The sequence below is a fragment of the Bufo bufo genome, chromosome 5, assembly GCF_905171765.1.
Source record: "Bufo bufo chromosome 5, aBufBuf1.1, whole genome shotgun sequence".
Taxonomy (NCBI): Eukaryota; Metazoa; Chordata; class Amphibia; order Anura; family Bufonidae; genus Bufo; species Bufo bufo.
Genome location: NC_053393.1, coordinates 251,720,058 through 251,745,581, shown reverse-complemented (window position 1 = coordinate 251,745,581; position 25,524 = coordinate 251,720,058). Strand labels below are relative to the sequence as shown.

The 25,524-nt window shown below is 40.9% G+C and overlaps 1 protein-coding gene across 2 annotated transcripts in view; it reads right to left on the bottom strand.

Annotated features, from left to right (window-relative positions):
* The window catches only part of PKD1L1 (polycystin 1 like 1, transient receptor potential channel interacting), a 492,422-nt gene that overhangs the window by 136,156 nt on the left and 330,742 nt on the right, over positions 1-25,524 (bottom strand). For both annotated transcript variants that reach the window (XM_040432599.1, XM_040432598.1), the window contains exons 45-50: positions 24,465-24,584; positions 24,176-24,248; positions 19,236-19,333; positions 11,851-12,034; positions 3,728-3,860; positions 2,588-2,672 (exon numbers count right to left, since the gene is read on the bottom strand). In XM_040432599.1, coding sequence (XP_040288533.1) covers positions 2,588-2,672; positions 3,728-3,860; positions 11,851-12,034; positions 19,236-19,333; positions 24,176-24,248; positions 24,465-24,584 — 693 coding nt within the window. The remainder of the gene's footprint in view (positions 1-2,587; positions 2,673-3,727; positions 3,861-11,850; positions 12,035-19,235; positions 19,334-24,175; positions 24,249-24,464; positions 24,585-25,524) is intronic.

The following is a 25,524-nucleotide window of genomic DNA, read 5'->3' as shown; positions in this document are numbered from 1 at the left end:
GGGGGGGGTGATCAATGACAGGGGGGGTGATCAGGGAGTCTATATGGGGTGATCACCCCCCTGTCATTGATCACCCCCCTATAAGGCTCCATTCAGATGTCCGTATGTGTTTTGCGGATCCGATCCATCTATCAGTGGATCCGTCAAAATCATGCGGACGTCTGAATGGAGCTTTACAGGGGTGTGATCAATGACAGGGGGGTGATGAGGGAGTCTATATAGGGTGATCACCACAGTCATTGATCACGCCCCTGTAAGGCTCCATTCAGACGTCCGTGTGCGTTTTGCGGATCCGATCCATCTATCAGTGGATCCGTAAAAATCATGCGGACGTCTGAATGGAGCTTTACAGGGGTGTGATCAATGACAGGGGTGTAATCAATGACAGGGGGGTGATCAGGGAGTCTATATGGGGTGATCACCACAGTCATTGATCACGCCCCTGTAAGGCTCCATTCAAACGTCCGTGTGCGTTTTGCGGATCCGATCCATCTATCAGTGGATTCGTAAAAATCATGCGGACGTCTGAATGGAGCTTTACAGGGGTGTGATCAATGACAGGGGGGTAATCAATGACAGGGGGGTGATCAGGGAGTCTATATGGGGTGATCACCACAGTCATTGATCACGCCCCTGTAAGGCTCCATTCAGACGTCCGTGTGCGTTTTGCGGATCCGATCCATCTATCAGTGGATCCGTAAAAATCATGCGGACGTCTGAATGGAGCTTTACAGGGGGTTGATCAATGACAGGGGGGTAATCAATGACAGGGGGGTGATCAGGGAGTCTATATGGGGTGATCAGGGGCTAATAAGTGACGGGGGGGTGTAGTGTAGTGTAGTGGTGCTTGGTGCTACTTTACTGAGCTACCTGTGTCCTCTGGTGGTCGATCCAAACAAAGGGGACCACCAGAGGACCAGGTAGCAGGTATATTAGACGCTGTTATCAAAACAGCGTCTAATATACCTGTTAGGGGTTAAAAAAATCACATCTCCAGCCTGCCAGCGAACGATCGCCGCTGGCAGGCTGGAGATCAACTCTCTTACCTTCCGTTCCTGTGAGCGCGCGCGCCTGTGTGCGCGCGTTCACAGGAAATCTCGGCTCACGCGAGATGACGCCTATTGGCGTTAGCGTAGCCTGGGGGAGCCGCCACAATGACGCCTTTCGGCGTTACAGTTGCGGCAAGAGGTTAAAAAGTGAAAGTTTGATTTATGATTATTATTCTGTCCCATTACTTTTGGTTCCTTAACAAGTGGGAGGCACATATGCAAATTGTTGTAATTCCTATACCGTTCACCTGATTTGGATGTAAATACCCTCAAATTAAAGCTGACAGTCTGCAGTTAAAACACATCTTGTTCGTTTCATTTCAAATCCATTGTGGTGGTGTATAGAGTGTCGATGTCCCAATATTTATGGACCTGACTGTATATATATTTACATGAACATTATGATAGCAAAGAATTAAGCAGCACTTTGACAGTTGTCAATGCAGTTGTCAGTTCTATATTGGAGTGGCAGTCGAGCATGCATACTGACGCTCCAATTAACCTTTATGGGAATGTCAGAGATAACAGTCCCATATAGATGAATGGATCAGTAGCATTTAACTGGGAAACCCTTTTAAATATTAGCTGCTTGGAAACTATTTACTTTTGCTCCATGAGAGCTTCTTGTTACTGGAATACCCTTTTAGGCCTCATGCACAAAAACGTATTTTCTTCCTGTGTCCGTTGTTTGTTTGTTTTTTTTTGCACACCATATGCGGTACCATTCATTTCAATAGGTCCGCAAAAAAAAAAAAGTTACTCCGTGTGCCTTCCGTTTCCGTATGTCTATTTCCGGTCCGCAAAATAATAAAACATGTCCTATTATTGTCGACATTACGGACAAGGATAGTATTGTTTTATTAGGGGCCAGCTGTTCCGTTCCGCAAAATACGGAATGCACACGGACGTCACTCGTATTTTTTGCGGATCCATTTTTGGGCGGACCACAAAATACATACGGTTGTGTGCATGAGCCCTTAACGGGGTTGTGTCACTTCAGCAAATAGCATTTATCATGTAGAGAAACTTAATACAAGGAACTTACTAATGTATTGTTATTATCCATATTGTTTCCTTTGCTGGCTACATTAATTTTTCCATCGCAATATACACATATCGTTTCCATGGTTACAACCACCCTGCAATCCAGACAAAAAAGAAAAAAGCACTCAGCCACCAGACAGGCTGGCGCTTTTGCCTATAGTATTGAAGCACGGACATTGCTGATGGATTGCAGTGTGGTCATAACCATTGTAACGAACAGTGTATAATGCGATGGAAAAATGAATCCAGACAGCAAAGGAAGCAATATGGATAATCACAATACATTGGTAAGTGCCTTGTATTAAGTTTCTGTACATGATAAATGCCACTTGCTGAAGTGATAGAACCCCTTTAAGCAAAGAAATAGCAGAACAGAACAGAAAATCTGCTTTAAACAACTGTACATAAAGTTGAACTTTCTTTCACTTGCTTTACCTGTATTAAATTTAAAAAAGCTAATAAAAGTTAACATACGTAACATAAGTTTGTCTTACCACACAGGGCTGGATGATAAAAATGCAGTAGATCAGTGAGAAAAATACTGCATGTAACCACAGCACACATTTTGTGGGACCAAACCTAAAAAGTAAGAGAAAAGCATACCGTAACTATTTACATTTTCATATGCAACTGTTGAGTAACTTGAGTATGAGGTCTCTAGTTACAAGGCCTGGCTAAATACTAATGTGGTTTTAGTTGCCACTATTGTATATCATAAAGAAAGACAATTACACCATTATGATTTACAGCAAACAAATAGCAAATACAGATAACAAAGCAGAATACTATCAGTATCCACCAGTCTTACCTATTTAGAAAGCGCAGTAAGGAGCTTTCTATGTAGATAAATTAAAATGCTATTGTGCTTTGTTTACTCCAAGCAAGCAGAACAAAACTTTATGGCCATCTATGTTTTTAAACCTTTAATGAGGTTGTGCAAGCATGAGGATGGGGGGAGGGTTGGCAAACCACCCTACTTGGCCAGGGAGGGAAGCTTACTGAGGCAACTTTCACACCTGTAGTATGAGTTCTGGCAGGCAGTTTCGGCAGAGAACAGCTTGCCGGAATTCTCTAGATCTGGCACTTCCGAATGCAACCGGAATGGCAGCTGGACCGATTAAGTATAATGGGGTTCGATGGAGATTCCGTTCAGTGTAGAAAAAATGACAAGAATCTGCCGGACACAAACCGCTGCATGCTGCGGTTTGTGTCTGGCCGATTGCCGGCATTGTCTGCCGGATCGAAGTGCCGCCAGTGTGAAAGTAGCCTTAGCTGCTTCCCAGCACTGGCACCCAGTTCCTTCTCTTCCAGGCCTAGGCTGCTCTGCTGGGCATACTCACTGAAAACATCTGGTTTGGCATCAGATCCCCTTGCGTCATGTGGTATTGCCATTCTCAGTATTCTATAAAAGACTGAGTGAATGTCCTGTATTGAGCAAGCAGCTCAGCTTGTTATATGGAAAGTCTTGTTTTCTTACACCCTCTTGCATCTGCACTATTCCCTCTGTATCTGCAAATTCAACAGCTTCAATGCTAAGTGTTGCTGCAGAGCTATATTCAGACCAGCCCAATATGTATGGTCATTAGATAATCAGCAAGCAGTGAAAAAGAAGCATGTATCAAGTTAAAAAATACCTTAAACCAAATACTACAATGATGGTCATAAAAGTCAAGCTGAATGTAGCACACATGGTCCAAGCCACATAGACACACCAAGGAGGCAAAACTTTGTTCCCATGTAGGACAGAATTTCCAAACAAGCTGTGATCTGAAGAAACAAAACCAAAATATCTGTATATTTTAATCATTCCATGGAAGAACAGCAGAAACATTTTGAAATACCTGTTTTAACCTATATGATATTTTTATAATTCACAAGAAAGCTAGAATCCTAAAAATTCTAGATAACTAATACTATTTATGGATGACTGACCATCTGAGGACCTGGATCTTTTAGTACAAGAGTACAAGAGTTTTACAATATTCTAGGGGTTTTCCGATCTTATAAATATATAGGAAAGTACCTAAATCTGACTGCTCACCAGATGACACCACACTAGCTCAGGACTAATTATGGTTCTTTTTCATTTTCTTGCTCAGTTCTGGATATCACCTTTGTTTTGATGCTATTAGGACTTGCTGTGGTTGGATTATAAATGTGAAGCACTACAGTTCCCATGATTCTTCTACCCTTTCACATATATGGCCACTATACAATGCATTCGGAATGTCTTCAGACCCTTTAAAAGGGTGAGCGCTGCTGCCTTCTTGCAGCTCACCAAGCACAGTGCCTTACATTGTATAGCAGTTGTGCTTGGTATTGCACTGAGCCCCATTCACTTGAATGGGGCTATGCTGCGCCTAGGCCACGTGACTGATGAACATGTCACCACTGGCCTAGAATAAGCTGTGAGAAGGCGGCGGTGCTACTGCAAGTGCAAATCCCAGGTGTCGGACCCCCGTCGATCATATACTGATGGAGAGGGTCATCAGTTATAATGTCTCAGAAAACCTCTTAAATTTTTTTTTAATTTTAGCACAAGGCTGCAACATGTGAAATAAAATGTGAAAAAGTTTTCTTGCACCAATCGGCACCATAATGAGTAAAAACAGAATTTTAGAAATTTTAGCAAATTTATTAAAAAGGAAAAAAAAAAATTTCACATGGACATAAGTATTCAGACCCTTTGTTATAATACTTGAAATCTGAACTTTTGAACTTGAAATTATATATTACAGTAGAATTTTTATTTTTATAAATATGACACTGGTTTAAGGCAAAAAAATTGATTATTTAAGTATAAAAATAAAATAGCAACTGAACAGCACAAAAAACTAATTGAAAATGCATCACAATTTCAGGAAGCATTGGAAAGGGATTATAGATTATAATGATATATTTAGACTGTGTTTTGAAAGATGATTAAAACATATATATATATATATATATATATATATAATTATGTTGTAAAAGTATAATCTTGCTATTCTTATGGGATTTGATATGAAGCAGGGAATTTCATTATGGTCTGCATAATGAATAGTGAGTAAACGTGTGATGGTCGATGTGTTTGGTTTATATTATTTGTATAATTGAGGAATAGTTTTTTTTTTGTGTTATTTAGGGATTTACTTATTTTTTGACATCTTTTTGATGTTATCAATCATCCAGGACAGATTTTCCAATTAACCATTACTAGCATGCGCTTAGTGATCTATAGCCAGATCTTTTAAGTGATTCACATTATATTGTATATATTTGAGGGTGAACTACATTTACTATATAGCCACTGAGGAAGAGGCTAAGACCATGAAATGCGATCCAGTCACATCAGACACCCGTATTTTAATTGATCTACCCTGCATACAAGATTTTTATATCCCTATTGAGCTATTGTACAGCAATCCGCTGTCTGAAGGAGATGATGCCTGTATGCCCCAGCTGAAGGAGAGTGGTGTATGTAGACCAATAGGCAAGCAGGCAGAGGGGGAATAACAGGTGACACTGCAAGTGCACGCTGAGGCCGATCAAGGATTCTATACACTGAGAGGTGGTTGAAGGTGCACAGTGACACTGCTCTATGTAACAATTGGTTCTAAGAGACTCGACCCAGCCATATTACAATGATATTTGAAAAACTTATGTTCTCATAAGGGTCCATTCACACGTCCGTGAATGTGTCCGCACCCGTTCCGCAGATTGCGGAACTGGTGCGGACCCATTCATTCTCTATGGGGCAGGAATGGATGTGGACAGCACACAGTGTGCTGTCCGCATCCTCATTTCCGGAGCGCGCCTCCGATCTTCTGGTCCACAGCTCTGGAAAAAAATAGAACGTCCAAGAATAGGCAGTTCTATGGGGGTGCAGGCCGGGTGTATTGTGGATCCGCAATACACTACGGACGTGTGAATGGACCCTTAATGTGATTTAAACAATAGGTTATTTTCTGATGACACATTCCCTTTAAGGGTACAGAACTTCACCTAAGCTGAAGATAAACAGCAGAAGCATAGTCATATGACTGCATGCTAGACTAGCTTACAGTGGAATCTTAGCTACTGACAGTACATTCGTAAATGATTAATCTTAGGTTAGTTCCACATATGCGGCAAGAGATCTGGCAGGCTATTCCTGCATCCGGCATTGCCAGACAGTACCGGAATGCCTGCCGGCCCCATTAACTTTAACGGGGTCTAGCGGAGATCCGGTTGCTACCTGGCAAATATGCAGTAAATCGGCCAGACAAAAATCTGTCTGGCCAAATCCTGGCATATTTGCCGGGTTGCGACCGGATCTCTTTCACATCCCATTACAGTCAATGGAGCCATTGCACATCCCAGTATCCAGAGAGCTCCTCTCTGCCGGAACAGCCTGCCTCAAATGTGAAACAGGCCTAAATCCTCATTTTTGCTGTCAAATTATGTGATAATATCCGAGGTCACTAAAATAAAGATGATGTAAAAATAAAACCATATATATATTGCTGAAAAAAGGCACAAAAAGTATCTATATAACTGACTGGAACAAAAGTTATGGCTTTTGGAGACGCATGTACTTAAAAACGGAAAATGTGTCTGGTCGGGGAGGGTGGGGGTTAATTGGCCGATCTTAAACTGGTTATAGTGTACCTAAACTTTTAAATAACTTTATTTAAAACTATTCTAAATGCAGTAAAATGAATTTTTGTAATATACTTTTTTTCATGGTTTCTAAAGTTCAGATGCCTTTAGTGCTTTGAAATCCGTAGAATCGTACACCACTGACAAGTCAGCGGTTTATGGGTGTATGGATCCCACTGTGGGGCCGCTGTGAGTGATGTATAGATAGGAGCACACATCACAAACTCCTAACTTTACTCTGCCAAAGCCTGTCATAGCACATAAAAAAGTATATCACATAAAAAATAAAGTATATTATAGTTTTTAATAAAGTTATTCAGAAGTTTAGGTACACTTTAAGTGAAACTCAACTTTGGAGAACCCTGGAATCAAAATGTAAGCATAAATAAATGCATTTTGGAATATGCATGCATTAACCAAATGTATGTTTTTAGATCAGGAAGTTGGCAGTAGAAAATTGCTGGAATCTATTATCATGAAAGTTAAAATTCTTTGATTAAAATTTAGCAGGTTTTATTGGTACCTATAGAAATTAAGTATGGTTATGTATCATATATGTAAATTGATTTCATATCTACCATATTTTTCGTTTTATAAGACGCACTTTTTCCCCTCCAAAGTGGCTGGCTGCTTCACTGAAGGCTTCTGCCGCCAGCCCGCGTTTCCTTAACAAGACCGCAGCAGGGATGGGCGCTTCACAGCAAGGCTGGCAGCTTCACTTATTGTGCTCCGCTGCCGCCAGCCTGCGCGTCCATATTGAGGGGGGCTCAGCTATTATAGTAAACTGTTGGGCGGGCTGGCGGTTTCTTACTGCGTACTTCTGCCGCCAGCCCGCACATCCATCATACTTATTGAAGGCTCTCTTGAGCCCATCGTTGGGCGGGCTGGCAGCTTCAATGAATGCGTTCTGCTGCCACCAGCCCGTACTTCATTAGTCCTGCTGATTGGTGGTGAGCGTACTGGTGCTGCCCACACCTCCAAACAGCTTCCTTCCAATTTCCCGCTGTACCAGCTCTGCTCCTGCTATGTACAGCGGTTTTGTGGACCCAGTCCCTGGGTGAGTGGAGCTCACGGCAATATAAAAATTACTTTAAGGCTCCATACACACGTCCGCAAATAGGTCCGCATCCGTTCCGCAATTTTGCGGAACGGGTGCGGACCCATTCATTTTCTGTCAGCATCCGCATTTGCGGAGCGCGGCACCGATCTTCAGGTCCGCAGCTCCGCAAAAGATAGAACATGTCCTATTCTTGTCCGCAGCTTGCGGACAAGAATAGGCATTTCTATAGGGGTGCCGGGCGGGTGTATTGCGAATCCACAATTTGTGGGTCCGCAACACACAACGGACGTGTGAATGGAGCCTAAATGTGTCATATATAACTATAACCCCCCTCATCCATAGGTATCCACCCATGTACTGCAGTATATGAGTGGATTCCTCTGGATGAGGGGGGGGGGGGTTATAGTCCTATTTAATATAAACCCATGCCAATTACAGAACAGTCCCTGGATAGTGTTTATATTTAATCTGACTATAACTCCCCTCATCCTTGAAAATAGACCAATGTACAGTACCTACAGTACATCAGTGTATTCTTTAGGATGATGGGGTTATAATCACAGCCACAAATCCCTCATAACAGTGAGTCATCCACAGATCCCCCATAAGTGTGTCATCCACAGACCACCATTAGTTCAAAACCCACCAAAATCGCACCTTTTGGTTAAAAATATTTTTCTTCTTATTTTCCTCCTCAAAAACCTAGGTGCGTCTTATCATCAGGTGAATCTTATAAAGTGAAAAATACGGTATATTGCATATTTGCAATTCATAGAAAGATTTACATGTTTATAGAGATAGATATTTCCATATATTCATCTTACCACATAAGATATAGTAAGCACTATTGAAATATACTATTTTCTTGTAGTCTTCTTGGAATCTTTATGTAGTTTATCTGAGACAGAGATGACCAAATTTCTTGAAATTAGTTTCATGTCCAATTCGTGAAATCTTGAAAAAAAATTCATTCAGGCCTGAATTGATTCTAGCCAAATGATAAGTGCCTTAATTGGCATTCTATGTTTTAACTTTTTTTTCACATTTTTGCTCTCTCTCCCTCCCCCTTAAGCTCTTTAATGCAATAATAGCAAATCATGTCAGGGTGATATTGCGTAAACACATGGTTGACGGTATTAAAAAACAGCATGTTTAAAAGTACCCTGCACTGTCGCATTTGTTATGCTATTTAATATTAGAAACATTACAAAAACTGTCCCTATTGGGGGCAGATAGTGTTTAAATACATGGTGTTATCACAAAAAAACTGTGTCTTGTTGGTACTAAACATCCATACATTATGCCTTAACAGAGGCAGATGCCTGCCACTGTTCATAGACACACAAGTGTTAATGTAGGAAGAAACAGTGGCTTGTTCTGAGCAAGCCTGTAAAAATCTCCCCTTTTATTTGGAAGAAACAGTAGTAGTACAGTGTGGATGTGTAAAGGATAACGTGGGTAGGGGTAATAGCGGCATTTGGTAGTAACATTAGACGCTGCAGTAGCATGGAACCAACAAGGTATTAGAGACCTGTGTGGCTGTGTAGAGGTAATAGTAGTAGTTATAGTGCCGGCTGGGTAGGGTTACTGGTAGAAGGGGGTGTAGCAGCTGCAGTGTTGGCAGCAGCAGATGACATACAGTACAGAACACGATGGTAGGTGGCAGTGACACGATGGGGCCAGCGATAAATCAGCCTCAGCTAGAGGTGTGTGAAAATCTTCACGGATCCATGCCTCATTCAGTCTGACAAAAGTGATGTTTTGTACACTTGAGGGGACAATTATGTCCATTTGGGTGTGATGATGCCTCCTGAAAACCCTCTCTAAGATGACACTGAAGGCTGGACAAGACAGTACAGCGAAAGCAAACCATGTCCATAGGGTCAGGGAAATGGGTATGTGCCAGGAAAAAGACCAGCACTCACTGTATCTTGCAAAACTGTATCAATTTATTGTCAGATCAGCATCCAACATGTGCATGTTTGAAAAAGGCTCTTGATAGAGTCAAAATGTATCACATGCTGAATGTTAATCTGACAATAAATTGATGGCATAGAGAAGAATTACATTTTGTAGATAACGAGACAATTTTATGGACACCTGGCAAAAAGTCCAGCTGATGGCATATGGCAAAAACTGCGGTTGATGACATAGAGAATAATTTTTTTTTGGTGAGGGTCAGGAATGCACCACATTTCCATGACGGCAAGACAAATTTTACCAACAGCAATGTCTGCTGAACTCAACTTTGGGAAAAGCATGGAACTGCAACACAATTACCACGACTAAGTGGTACAGCAGCCAACAACTGCACCACCAGCAACTTGGTCAGGTGGGAGGTCAGCTTGCACAAAAGCTAATTGCTTGTCGCGAATAGTTTTCTTATGGCTACACATTCCATTATAGATGTCCCATGATGGAGCAGAGGACAAAGAAGAGATGGAATCTGAGCATGAGAAGAAGCAGCTGATGATGACGACAAGGACACTGTACTGCTTAGTCATGCGGCCTCGTTGCCACAAAGAACACCGGGAAAAGGAGGACAGACTTGTTCCGAATGCTAGCCAGTTCTTTTTTCCCCACAGGATAACAGTGATGCCAGCTTATGTGCCGTCTTGGTACCTAAGATTGTGTTTGAATGTCCCCAGATTATTTTCATCCTTCAGATCTTGCACACGTCAGAGATTTTATGTGCTAGCCTTGTGGAGAGAAAAACACCATATGGAAGATACTCCCACAGAACTAGCAGTGGCCAAGCTTGGCCTAGGTGTGGCATGTTTTGAGCCTGTGCCCACAGTATCGGCATCATCAGCAGTTGCTGAGGTGACCATAATAGAAGCAGACCTGGCCCTGTTTTTCTTTTTGGAGGGTTTGGTTGTAAGTTGCATCTGCTCTTTACGGCCACCGCCCTCCTCCACCTCTTCGTCAACACCCCGATCCGACTCCCAGGTCCTGTCCAACACAAAATCATCATCATAGTCCTTACCCTCCCTGCGACTTTTAGCAGACAGTTATTTATTATCCTGGGCTCCTTGCCCCCCCTACCTTCCCTCCTCTGTATTTGGTCCATTCCACTGTCACCACCACTGCCCCTACTGCCACTACCATGGCTACAAGTGCTAGTATTACTACTACCACCACCACATCACAGTCATGCATGGGGTCCCCCGCCTCTGTCTGAAATTCCTCCTTATGGTAGAGAGCGGTGCATTTAAACATCCCTCCCCTTCTACAAACACACTGCACATTGGAATTGACAATTCACAATGGTAATACAATGTGTGGAATGAAACTGCTATATTAATGCAGTTGCTGCAGTACAAAGCATTCACTAAAACTGCACGGTATCTTGATGCAATACAATGCATTGAATCAAACTGCTATATTACAGAGGATAGCACCCATTTGAAAAACTATTTAACCCCTTCAAGACTGGACCATTTTCCATTTTTTACTCCCAGACCTCTATGTGAGGGAGCAGTGTGGTCAGCAGCTTTCAGCCCAGCCCGTCATCCCAATCAGTGCTGCACTATACTGTATTAGGGAGACAGATATGCCTTAGCATTTAAGAGACCACTGCCAAGGGACATTTCTGGGCAAATTTTCTAGTATAAATGTACGGGTTCTCTAAATAAAGTATATTACAAAAAAAAGTTCCATATCTCTGCCTCTACACATACAAAAGGGAAAACATCAAGCATTACTTTATGAAAATAGTGACCACAATCGAAATTTTTAACCTGCAGAGAGTTCATGTTTCTGGAGAGTATATGGGACAATGTAGTTCATAAGTAACATCTGAATAACATGACTAAAGCAAAATAGATTGTTGGTGTCCCCGTTCCACCAAGTATCTGTGGCACATGCTTCAGTAGCCAAACATAGTGATACATTTTTAAGGAAATTAAACTATGGATTATGCAGCCAGCAAATATACCATAGGTGATGAGAAACACAGAAACCGCGATCAGAAAAAGTAACAAACTAATAAAATGGAATTATCTTGATGTCACAATCAAAGTCACATACACAGAGAGATTTCATCACTCGACAGTCTAGATACAATTCATTTTGTACCTGATGAATATTGTGAACAAGAGCTATTTTCACAATCCTTGAATTCTTTTAGACCAGTCTTATCTCCATTATTGGAATTACAGTCTTCAAATCCACTTGAGCTTTCGGTAGTAACTGATGGGCATTCACTTTTATATCTCCTGCTCCCATTTCCAAAGTTAATACTTGAAGTAGAAAAATCTCTCTGTGCATAGGAAAAGAAAGTGTGTGGTGTTTTAAATTATGTAGGTCTTAGAAGGACATTGAGGACTCAAAACACATACTGTATTCGGAAACATGTAAAGGACCAACATTTCACAGAAACCAATTGCATAAACTGTACTTAAAGGGGTTGTCTAACTTCAGCAAGTGACATTTATCATGTAGAAAAAGTTAATACTAGTCACTTTCTAATGCACTTTTATTGTCCATATTGTTCCCCTTGCTGACTTGATTCAATTTTTCATCACATTATACTCTGTTTCCATGGTTACGGCCATCCTGTTATCCATCAGTGGTGGCCGTGCTTGCACATTATACGAAAAAGCGCAAGCCTCTCTGGTGGCTGGGACCTTGAGAGTGTGCATAGACTGGTGCTTTTTCCTATAGTACAGGTGAAACTCGAAAAATTAGAATATCGTGCAAAAGTCAATTTATTTCAGTAATGCAAATTAAAAAGAATTGCATTAATGCAGCTTAAAATTTGAATTTTGTGAAAAGGTTCAATATTCTAGGCTCAAAGTGTCACACTCTAGTCAGCTAATTAATCCATACCCCCTGAGCAAAGGGTACCTCAAAATTGTGACTTTGGGGTTTTCATAAGCTGTAAGCCATAAACATCCTAATTATAACAAATAAAGGCTTGAAATATCTCGCTTTGCATGTAATGAGTCTATCTCATATGTTAGTTTCACCCTTTAAGTTGCATTACTGAAATAAATGAACTTTGCACGATATTCAAATTTTTTGAGTTTCACCTGTATACAAGCATGGCCACCACTGCTGGATTGCAAGGTGGTCATAACCATGGAAACGAGCAGTGTATATTGAGATGGAAAAATGAATTAAGCCAGCAAGGAAAGCAATATGGACAATAACAATACATTAGACAGTTGATTATATTAACGTTTTGTATATGATAAATGTAACTTGCTGAAGGGAAATTATCACTTTAAATGTACCTCATATTTGCAAAAAAAAATGTAAATGTAGGCAATACATTTACAAAACTGTTCCATTCCTCAATATATATAGTGGTGCTTGAATTTTCTATATTTCTTCTTAATTTGACCTAAAACTATATCAGATTTTCAAAGAATTCCTCAAAGTAAATAAGGATAACTAAATCAAACAAATGCATCAAAAAATGCTTCAATATCACGTCTGAGACTGGTAAAAGTATGTAAACCTTTGCTTTCAGAATCTGGTGTGACCCAACCACAGCAAATATGAGAAAGGCCTTTTGTTGCTTAGAGGTTTCCTTGGGTTCCTTTTAGGGATCGACCGATATAGATTTTTTAGAGTCGATACCGATAACCTGTGAACTTTCAGGCCGATAGCCGATAACTTATACGGATATTCTGTGCATTTTCATTTTTGAAAAAATTTTAATAAAATTCTGTTACGGCGTTCACCACATAGGAGTTTTTTTTAACTATATTTTAATAATTTGAACTTTTTGGACTTAACAATATGTGATATGTTTATTTATTTATTGTTTATATATTTTATATGTAAAATTGGGAAAGTGGGTGATTTATACTTAATATTTGTATTTTTTTATAAACTTTTTATTTAATGATTATTTCCCCCTTAGGGACTAGAACCTGGGATCTTTTAATCCCTTGTCTTATTCACCCTACTAGAGCTCTATTAGGGTGAATAGGATCTCACACTCTCCCTGCTGCCCTGTGCATAGTGCACACAGCAGTAGGGAGCTGACCATGGCAGCCAGGGCTTCAGTAGCGTCCTGGCTGCCATGGTAACCGATCGGAGCCCCAGAATTACACTGTTGGGGCTCCAATCACAAGTTGCCACTGCCACCAATGAAGAGGAGGGGAGGGCACCTTGTGGTCACTGCCACCAATGATTTTAATACCGGGGGGAAGGGGTTGGGGGGGGCGCACTGCACCACCAATGATTTTAATACTGGGGGGAGGGTGCACTGCGCCACCAATGTTTTTAATACTGGGGAGGGTGCACTGCGCCTACCAATGATAATTAACCTTTAATACAGGAAGCGGGTGTGTCGGCGACAGAATCGCATAGCCGGCACCCTGCCTCTGACAGGAAGCTGCAATCAGCAGCAGTTAACCCCTCAGGTGCGGCACCTGAGGGGTTAACTGCCGCTGATCGCAGCTTCCTGTCATATAGGCTGGGCACCGCTTCCTGTATTTGTATTAGACGTTAACTTTCATTGTTGACACAGTGAGCCCGTCCCTCCTCCTCCTCCCGTCTCTCCTCATTGGCAGCACGGCACAGGGGGAGGGAGAGAGTGACTCCTTCTCCACTGTGCTGCTGAGGGAACATGGCGTACTGACAGCAGCGCGCTCATGTTCTGTGATAGCGCACTGGACGCATTATCGGCAAGGTTAGATGCTGATACCGATAACTTTGAAAATCATGAATATCAGCCGATAATATCAGTAACTCCGATAATTGGTCGATCCCTAGTTCCTTTGCTAGCTTGCAGACTAGTAAATGCCTTAAATGCTCAACCATTCCTTGACAGGATAATAATGGTCTTAAATTTCCCACTTTTGTACATAATCTGTCTGACTATGAATTGGTTTACAGATGGTTTTGTGACCTTTTCCAGTTTTATGAGCATCAACAACTTTTTCTCTGAGGGCATCAGAAATCTCCTTTGTGCCATGATACACTTCCACAAACGTGTTGTGAAGATCAGACCGTGAAAGTTCCCTGTTCTTTCGATTAGGCCTCTTTCACACGACCGTTTTTTTTCATGTTTACGGGCCGTATACGGTACTATTCATTTCAATGGTTCCGCAAAAAACCCTGAATGCACTCCGTATGCATTCCATTTCCGTATTTCCGTTTCATTGAAAGATAGAACATATCCTATTATTGCCCGCAAATCACGTTCCGTGGCTCCATTGAAGTCAATGTCAAGAAATGCATCCGTATGTCTTCCGTATCCGTTCCGTTTTTGCGGGACCATCTATTGAAAATGTTATGCCCAGCTAAATTTTTTCTATGTAATTACTCTATACTGTATATGCCAAACGGAACAGACAAACGGAATGGAAAAGGTAACACAACGGAAACAAAAAAACGGAACAACGGATCCATTTAAAACGGACCGCAAAACACTGAAAAAGCCATAATGTCATGTGAAAGAGGCCGAAACTTGGTTGCTCACTCATCCCATTGATTGAACACCTGACTCTAATTTCATCTTCAAATTATCTGCTAATCCTAAAGATTCACATACGTTTGCCACTCACAGACGTGATATTGGATCATTTTCCTCAATAAATAACCAAGTCTAATATTTTTGACTTATTAGTTTTATAAGGTTCATCTATTTTAGGACTTCTGTGAAAATCTGATGTAGTTTTAGGTCAAATTTATGGGGCATTATAGAAAATTCTGTAGAGTTCACTAACTTTCAATCTTCACTGTAGTTGCTTATTGGATTCTTCAATTACAAGCTATAGTAGTTGGGCTTCTTAGGGTCCTGCTACATGGAATGATAATTGCTATCTCCAACACTCCTTTATTAGGTCTGAGAGCCTTACTTATGTACAACTTGCATAGGATAAACTCTTTAACCCCTTAAGGACTGGGTCATTTTTCATTTTTTATTCCCAGGCTTCCCAGAGCCATAACATTTTTATTTCTCCATTCACTTAGGAGTATGATGGCTTGTTTTTTGCGGGACAAGATTTACTTTCTAAAGGCACCATTTACTGTTACATACAATGTAGTGGGACGCTAGAATTTTTTTTTAAATAGGGTGGAATTATAAAAAAGAACCCACAATTCCGCCACAGTTTTATGGATTTTGTTCTTACAGCATTTCCTATGCTGTAATAGTGACCTGTTACCTTGACGTCTATGAGAATTTCACTATGATACTATGGAGCCCTGTCACAGGCAAGGTCTCCATAGGAACTTATCTGCGGCAGCCTTGGATCATTCAGACCGAGACTGCCGCACACACCATCCAGGTCCCTCTATCTCCGCTAACAGGAGCCCCTGCATGGCGGGGAGCGTGCGCTCCCGACTTTTTGAGCTGCCAGATGTCGTGGTCACGTTTGACCACAGCATCTGATGGGGTTAAATGTGTACTATCAACCTAATTGTCAATTGCATACATTAGCCCCAGGTGTCTGCTATTTAAGCAGGCACCCAGCGACAATGGCACCCATTGCACTCATGAGCAGGCACAATATTTTAATCTCCGACTTCCACTGTAAATTTAAGGTGGACGGTCAAGAAAGGGCTAATTACTGTAATTACTGTATAGTTATCATTGTATAGCTGCATTCCAGGTATAATATATAAATATATATATATATATATATATATATATATATATATAAATCCAGAAAAAAGAGCGGCACTCCGGTAGGTAAAAGCAAGTGAACCCTTTATTCACCCAGGTGGTGCAACTTTTCGGCTCCAATCATGAGCCTTCCTCAAACCTTTGCTTGAGGAAGGCTCATGATTGGAGCCGAAACGTTGCACCACCTGGGTGAATAAAGGGCTCACTTGCTTTCACCTACCGGAGTGCCGCTCTTTTTTCTGGATTTATTCATTGGGGTTACTAGTCCATTCCCTTTGAGACGTGCACCCGTACTTCTCCTCCGGAGCCAGTGCCGCCATTTTTCTTTATATATATATATATATATATATATATATATATATATATATATACACTGCTCAAAAAAATAAAGGGAACACAAAAATAACACATCCTAGATCTGAAATAATTAAATATTCTTCTGAAATACTTTGTTCTTTACATAGTTGAATGTGCTGACAACAAAATCACACAAAAAAAAAAAATGGAAATCACATTTTTTAACCCATGGAGGTCTGGATTTGGAGTCACACTCAAAATGAAAGTGGAAAAACACACTACAGGCTGATCCAACTTTGATGTAATGTCCTTAAAACAAGTCAAAATGAGGCTCAGTAGTGTGTGTGGCCTCCACGTGCCTGTATGACCTCCCTACAACGCCTGTGCATGCTCCTGATGAGGTGGCGGACGGTCTCATGAGGGATCTCCTCCCAGACCTGGACTAAAGCATCTGCCAACTCCTGGACAGTCTGTGGTGCAACGTGACGTTGGTGGATAGAGCGAGACGTGATGTCCCAGATGTGCTCAATTGGATTCAGGTCGGGGGAACGGGCGGGCCAGTCCATAGCATCAATGCCTTCGTCTTGCAGGAACTACTGACACACTCCAGCCACATGAGGTCTAGCATTGTCTTGCATTAGGAGGAACCCAGGGCCAACCGCACCAGCATATGGTCTCACAAGGGGTCTGAGGATCTCATCTCGGTACCTAATGGCAGTCAGGCTACCTCTGGCGAGCACATGGAGGGCTGTGCGGCCCTGCAAAGAAATGCCACCCCACACCATTACAGACCCAATGCCAAACCGGTCATGCAGGAGGATGTTGCAGGCAGCAGAACGTTCTCCACGGCGTCTCCAGACTCTGTCATGTCTGTCACATGTGCTCAGTGTGAACCTGATTTCATCTGTGAAGAGCACAGGGCGCCAGTGGCGAATTTGCCAATCATGGTGTTCTCTGGCAAATGCCAAACGTCCTGCACGGTGTTGGGCTGTAAGCACAACCCCCACCTGTGGACGTCGGGCCCTCATATCACCCTCATGGAGTCTGTTTCTGACCGTTTGAGCAGACACATGCACATTTGTGGCCTGCTGGAGGTCATTTTGCAGGGCTCTGGCAGTGCTCCTCCTGTTCCTCCTTGCACAAAGGCGGAGGTAGCGGTCCTGCTGCTGGGTTGTTGCCCTCCTACGGCCTCTTCCACGTCTCCTGATGTACTGGCCTGTCTCCTGGTAGCGCCTCCATGCTCTGGACACTACGCTGACATACACAGCAAACCTTCTTGCCACAGCTCGCATTGATGTGCCATCCTGGATAAGCTGCACTACCTGAGCCACTTGTGTGGGTTGTAAACTCCATCTCATGCTACCAGTAGAGTGAAAGCACCGGCAGCATTCAAAAGTGACCAAAACATCAGCCAGGAAGCATAGGAACTGAGAAGTGGTCAGGTCACCACCTGCAGAACCACTCCTTTATTGGGGGTGTCTTGCTAATTGCCTATAATTTCCACCTGTCGTCTATCCCATTTGCACAACAGCATGTGAAATTGATTGTCACTCAGTGTTGCTTCCTAAGTGTACAGTTTGATTTCACAGAAGTGTGATTGACTTGGAGTTACATTGTGTTGTTTAAGTGTTCCCTTTATTTTTTTGAGCAGTGTATATATATATATATATATATAGACAATGAAAGTCCGCAGCACTCCTTAAAAGATAAAATGTGCTCTTTATTCACACATGTCAAGTGACAACGTTTCGGTTCTCTCACAGAACCTTTCTCAAGTCATATATATCCTCTAATAGCATATAAAAAATGCAAAAGTTGCTCATAGATATTAAAATGATTGTTTCCTGCAAGTTAAATTAACCTATACATTGTCAGCTGGATCCCTGATTAATATATGCTTATTTGCCTGGGGTTAAATAAATGGTAATACATTTTTAATCAAATATATACACCACCAGCACCTACCATACATAACATGTAACTATTTCCATATACTACATAAATCAATAAATAATATACCTGTCACAGTTAAATAGGCTCTGTCACCAGGATCAACCCTATTAAACCAGGATACTGGCTGGTAGGGCTCATCATGCTCATCAAGGGGAGGGGGGAGTGTGCAGAGCACAGGGGGTGTTACATAGCAGTGCTCAGAATATTCAGCCCCGCCTCTTAGTGCTCAAATTGCTCATTTGCAAATGAATAAAAACATAGATATCTCTGCAGCCGTTTAACATACAGACAAAAGAAAGGTAGAGTTTTAATCAGCATGATGATCCCTAACAGGTAGTATATCTGGTTTAATAGGGTTGATCCTGGTGGCAGAGCCACTTTAATAAATGTGTGACATTTTGTTACATGCATATTTCTAAAACAAATATATCCTTACTAATAGACGATGTGCCTCTCTACTAGTTTTTCCAGTTGATCATTAGTGTGAATAGGGACCTATACTTCAATAATGATAGCCCTTGCAGTTGTTATGTGGCCAGTGTTAATATCTAATATGTTTCTTGAGACAGTGACATAGGCATCGTCTAAGTATGCAGATTAATTAGTCCTTGTTTATCATCTGTACCTCATATTTCTTTTTCCAAGCATCATATGCCCAATACTGGAAATGCTGCCAGTTGGATTCAAACATGGTATCTGCTGCTGATATAGAAACTTGATGACCTACAATTTGCAAAGACATGGTAAATGGGTTGCAAGAATTAGCTGTAAAATTCGGTCTTCACTGAAAAAATCTAAATGAACACAAAACACTGTACAACTTTTAAAACAATAGTTTTTAGAATTCCCTGGAAAATATATTGTTGATACTGCATTTTAGAAAAAACTTTGCATGTAATGTACATACTGTACAAATATTCAAATGGGATAATTAAAAAGTCCTCTTCCCAAGAATTCACTGATTAGGCCTACAATACTATTCTTATATCTCTTCCGAAGACTTTGTAATTTGTTGATGAATAGCAGTATAGTGTACACTTCCTGGTCTTCCTTTGAATTTCTACAACCTGCCCATTAGCACAACAACAAAAATGAATATATCAAAGATTCACAAAAGTACATCTAATATATAAAGCTGAGTGTATGTATATATGTCCCCTAAAGGAATCCGCACTTACAATCACAAAATTTAGCACACAGGTACATCAGGTATCCGGGAAGGTTTTAAGGTTTTAGACTGAGTCTCAGCTCTCTAGCACGTACCGTTCCTGAGTTATTACCATGGACATGCTTAGATGGACATGCTGCCAGGATCGCGCTCTTCTAGCGCATGCGCGGTACGCTGCCTGTTACAGCGTGACGGCCGGGCGCGCGCGCAATCAAACTGTCCGGAGCATCCACAGTCAGCAAAATGTAGGCGGATTCCGGCAGCACGTCCATCTAATTGTAGAGGAGGGGTAAGGGGCGGGCTTAGCTTTACTTGAAGCAAGGAGGCCGCTGCCCCCTTGACTTCAAGCCTGACTCGGAGACAGCGCCAACCGACATTAAAACAGCGTTTTTAACAAGTATGAAGAAACGCAAAGAAAAATATGATTAGCAACACACTGGGGGATACTGTAAGGTACTGTCGTCGGTTTAATATGCGTTTTGCAGGTGACAGGTTCCCTTTAATCATTTACTTACAGTCCCTGGCTGTCAGTAATGTGAGCCTGCACGCTGCATCAACAGATAGACGGACCATGCCTAGCAACCCTATTTTAAGCATAGGTAAAAGTAGGCAGTACAGGGAACAAAAATCTGGAATTAAGAGGTAATTGAATACACAGTGAAAAGTTGAAATAGGGCCACCAAGGTGATATTAATCACCACAATCCAATACTCCAAAAAAAAATATAATACGAGTTATCCTTTAAGGGGGCGAGTTATTATGGAAATCACTGTTAATGAGACGGGGTACTGTGGAGGTCACTAATAAAGGGGCGGCCGCTGTTGAGGTCACTGTTTAAGGGGAGGGTGCTGTGGATGTTACTGTTAAGGGGGCAGGCCGCTGTGGAGGTCACTGTTAAAGGGGCGGGGTACTGCAGATGTAACTGTTATAGTGGATACTGTCGATATCTTTTAACGACACACATAAACATTAAATTAAAAAATAGATGAAATATACCCGTGCAAAGCCGGGTCCTTCTGCTAGTACATGTATAAAGTCCAACAATTATGAAATAATAATTTTGCCACACATTATTGCTAATTGTCAAGGTTTCTATAGAGGGGACATTAAATTATTTGTCTCAATTTTACATTGTCCATGCTCTAAATGGGTGACCGGGTTGCCTTGTTTGTGATTATTGCCTGCACCTCTCCATAGTATTGCTTTTTGTATTAAGTCTTTTTAACCCTTTGTCAGTTTTTGTTGCATATTTGAGGTGCATTCAATAAAACTGCACTATTTTCAGGTGTGCTTTGATGTTCATTTTTTTCTATATACGGTCTTTCCCAAGCATTTGGCAGAAAGTTGGAAACCTACAATTACCTAAAATGCATCTGTATGTCTGTTTTACCACTATCTAGGCTTGAGCTAATCGGATTCCTCTATCCGAACCTGATTCATTTGAAAATTTTATCTCCTAAATATCTCCTATGTACTGCACTAAAATGTATCGGCTCTCCTGAGGCCTGGAAAATCTTTGACGTTACTTCAGGTTTACGCATATAAATTATTTAATTTACTGTTTCAAAATCTCATTAGAGAAGCTTCGGATTTTGGAACAGTAATTTATGTGCATACAACTGAAGTCTTGTGTTATTTGCAGCAAGATTTTCCAGGCCGCAGCGGAGCCCATGAATTTTAGCGCACTATGGAGGAGATATTGTAAACGAATTTTTGAAACAGATTGGGTCCAGATAGAGAAATTCGACCCCTTTTCACTCAAGCATACCACTAACAATACCCTTCACTGGAAAAAAAACTGTCCAAACCGTTAAAACAGTCCCATACCAGGCATTATACTGTACATTCCAGTACACAATAAAAACTTATTGGTTCAGAGTGCCATAAAGTGAAATGTTACTTATCACTGCAGAAAACATCTATGCATTGCTCCAGTCCATTGGTTATGCAACAGAGAACAGACAATATGCGCTTCAGTATTCAATAGCCTCATTCTGTGTGAGGAGTTGAGAGTTTTACAGAGAGAATTAGTGCAGAGCGAAGCGAAACATCCAAAGCGGAATTCGGTGCAAAGTTCAGGAAAACTTCAATTCTACACAAATGAAAATTTCGTTGCACTTCGTGGTAATGAGTTTCAGGATTTTTATATTGATGGCCTATCCTCAGGATACGCCTTCAAGATCAGACTGGCAGGGGTCAGACACCCTGCACTCCCATGGATCACAATTTATCACCGTGTACATAACTGTGCAGTGCACCAAGAGTCATAGTTAATCGGTTCTGTTAACTGTAGATTTACTGTGTATCAGTATTACAAGCCATTGTTACTTTTAAGCAGATTGGCCTGTGTATACAGGATTTATAGCAATTCGCAATTAATTAATTTGTAACAAATCTAATTCTTGTCGAACGTTGGCGAAGCTGACAAATTAAAATTTTAAAAACTTCTCTAATCTCTAGAGAGAATCAACAACACTTCTTCTGAGGTCTTCAGAAATCTCCTTTGTTTGTGCCATGATACACTTTCACAAACATGTGTTGTGAAGATCAGACTGTGAAAGCTCCCTGTTCTTTCGATAAACCTGGTTGCCCACTCATTCTATTGATTGAAAACACCTGACTCTAATTTCACCTTCAAATTATCTGCTAATCCTAAAAGTTCACATACGTTTGCCACTCACAGACATGTCATATTGCATCGTTTTCCTCAATAAATAAATAACCAAGTCTAATATTTTTGACTCATTAATTTTATATAGTTATCTACATCTATTTTTGGACTTCTGTGAAAATCTCATTTATGGCGAAATATAGACAATTCTGAAGGGTTCACTAACTTCACTGTAGCTGCTTATTGGATTCTTCAATTACAAGCTATAGTAATTGGGCTTCTTAGCGTCCCTGCTGCATTGTGTGTGATAATTGCTGTCTCCAACACTCCTTTATTAAGTTTGGGAGCCTTACTTACTGTATGTACAACATGCATAGGATAGCACCCACTTGAAAATCCCTTTAACTCCTTCAGGACTAGGCCACTTTTCATTTTTAATCACAGCCACCCCATAGGCATAATGTTTTTATTATTCTTAGTTCTTTAGTTTTTTGTTGGACAAGCTGTACAGTCTAATGGCACCATTTACTATTAGATGCAATGTAATGGGAAGCTGGAAAAAAATGTCAAACTGGGTGGAATTATAAAAAACAAAAACTATCCTCAGGATACATCTTCAAGATTGGACTGGTGGGGGTCAGACACCCTGCACTCCCACAGATCAGCTGGTCCTGAGTAGCTTCAGCACCAGTACTATATAGCTTCATCCCCTGTGTAGTGGATGGAGCTGATTAATGCAGTGTTCCTATTCACTTGAGCTACTCTGGAACAGCTGATTGGTGGGTGTCCAGGGTGTCAGACCCCAGCTGACCTGACATTGATAACCCAACCTGAGGATAGGCTGTCAATATTAAAAACCTAGAAAACCCCTTTAAAGGGATATTCCCATCTCCCACTTCAGTATTTTCTTCAGCTGCCTTTCTACTTCTTGTTCCCCTGATGCGCTTGTTATGTGGGCAAAGCTACATACAGTATGTTGTTATCACATGACAAGTATAAACCTCTTCAGGGCTCTGGGTGTATGCTCCAAAAGATGCTATACTGTAAGGCTTCAGGATTTGCAAAGTGTGATGAAAGGGAGAAACGCATAGACTGAGAATGTATATACAGTAGACAGTAAATATGCTTATACTTCTGAGCCCCAGATAATCTTTCACATCCACACTGGTCTGTCTGTACCTTCCGAGATCTTACTTTCCTGAGCTCATCTTCAGAAAAGCCAACCCAGTTAGCCATCTGTGCAATCCAGGCATACATGAGAACTTCCTACCTATACAGTATACGGTGCAGCTTCCACTTCATATGCAGCCTGCTCCTCAAAGCTATATCTCCAGACTTGAGAAGACTTCCTCATCTACCTCATACTGACATACTACTGATTCCACTGCCACAAATGGAAGAGTGATGCCCTGCTCCATTCACCTAGTGTATACCACTGCTTACTCCCACCCAGACACATAAGCCAGCAGCTGCACATATATCTCAAGTATGTTGTCTGCCTAGTGAGCACTGACGTACAGATTCAATGCAGAGAGCTGGATGTCGGAGGCTTCACTGGTGACTCTGTGTGAAAGGCTTCCTTCCTTGGTGTTGTCGCCTTCCCACTCTTGCTCCAAAATGTACAATAAAAGCTCTTTTTGCATATGGAGAAACAGTGTGCTTTGAAGTGATCACACTGACAGCCCTAATAAAGGGCTATGCCATACTCATTTCTTTTAGCTAGCTGCCAAGCAGAACTAAAAAATAAGGAAGCTACTAAGCATCCCAGAGATTTTTTTCCTCTCACCTTCAGTAGTGTCTATTTGAGAGCCTTTTACCATTTTAAATTGGTTTTCTCCAGAATCTTTGGTGAACTTTTTCTATAAGAAAATGAAAAAGAAATAAAAAAAAATCATGGCAAACATATACATGTAATACATTCTGCAAAAGTTTTATATACTGATTTTTTTTTATTAACGGGAACAAACATACATTAATGTGATTAATATTAGTAGTTGTATAATTTATAACATATTACTACTATTACTACAAATCATCACCATCATCAAAACGTTTCTGTAAAATTTGTATCTTACCTGACTAAATCTAAACAGAAGAGATAATACTACGATAACAGGATATACAGCAAGAGTAACTTTCAGTCCACATGCCATAGAAATGGTAGAAATTTCAATAAGGCCGATCTCAACAGTATACTTGTAATTGCACAAAAAAGAAAAAAGTGAACAATTAAAAACTGTCATCCAAAGTCACTAATAACTTCCAGAGTATGTATATATATATAGATCATTAAAAATTAAAGGCAAAATATTGTCACTCGATCAGTCAGCACAGAGAGATAAAACTCCTATATAGTTGGGGTCTCAATGTTATTTTACTGTTGCTCTGAGGGAAAAGTATTATCTGCTATTATGCAAATACATGATTGTGTGTAAAATAAGTAGCTGATATATTTCCATAAGGGTACAGCTACACAGTCAGGTTTATAAATGCAGTTTTGAAAATCAAAACCAAGAGTCAATTCAAAAAAGAGAGATCATATCTGTCCTTTCTGTCATATCTATACTTTCTCTCCTTTTATGATCCACTCCTGATTTTACAGTAGTAAAACTGCATGCAAAAACCTGACCGTGTGGCCATACCCTAATACTTGATAGAAGACCCACAGCACTCTCCAAGTTCAAATGCAATTCAGTAACAATTTATTTATCCACAATTAATTAGCAAAATTGACCATTCATAAATTCATAAACAATTCAGAGTGTCTGCACGGTGACTGAATAAAATGTATATTTCGGTCCGGCCAGGACACTGGTCACAACATGTCAAATGAAGAAAGGATTTAGAGGTCTGGATAAAGCACACACATGATGCTCAGTGCAGCAGGGTGTAGAACTCATTTAAGGTCATGTTTTTTTTAGTTCTTTTTAGCACTGAGGGTGGCCCTCATCATCTCATTACATTTCTCTTCTGAAAATTGTACTTATTTCCAGCCGGTACATATCAAATTGTGTAAAGCTTTGAGAACATGTTACAATTGTGAACATAATCTTACTACACTAATAACACACAAAAAGTTGTACCTTTCATGTGATTTGTTGGACACATTGAGTAAACATCCACAGGGGGAAAGAG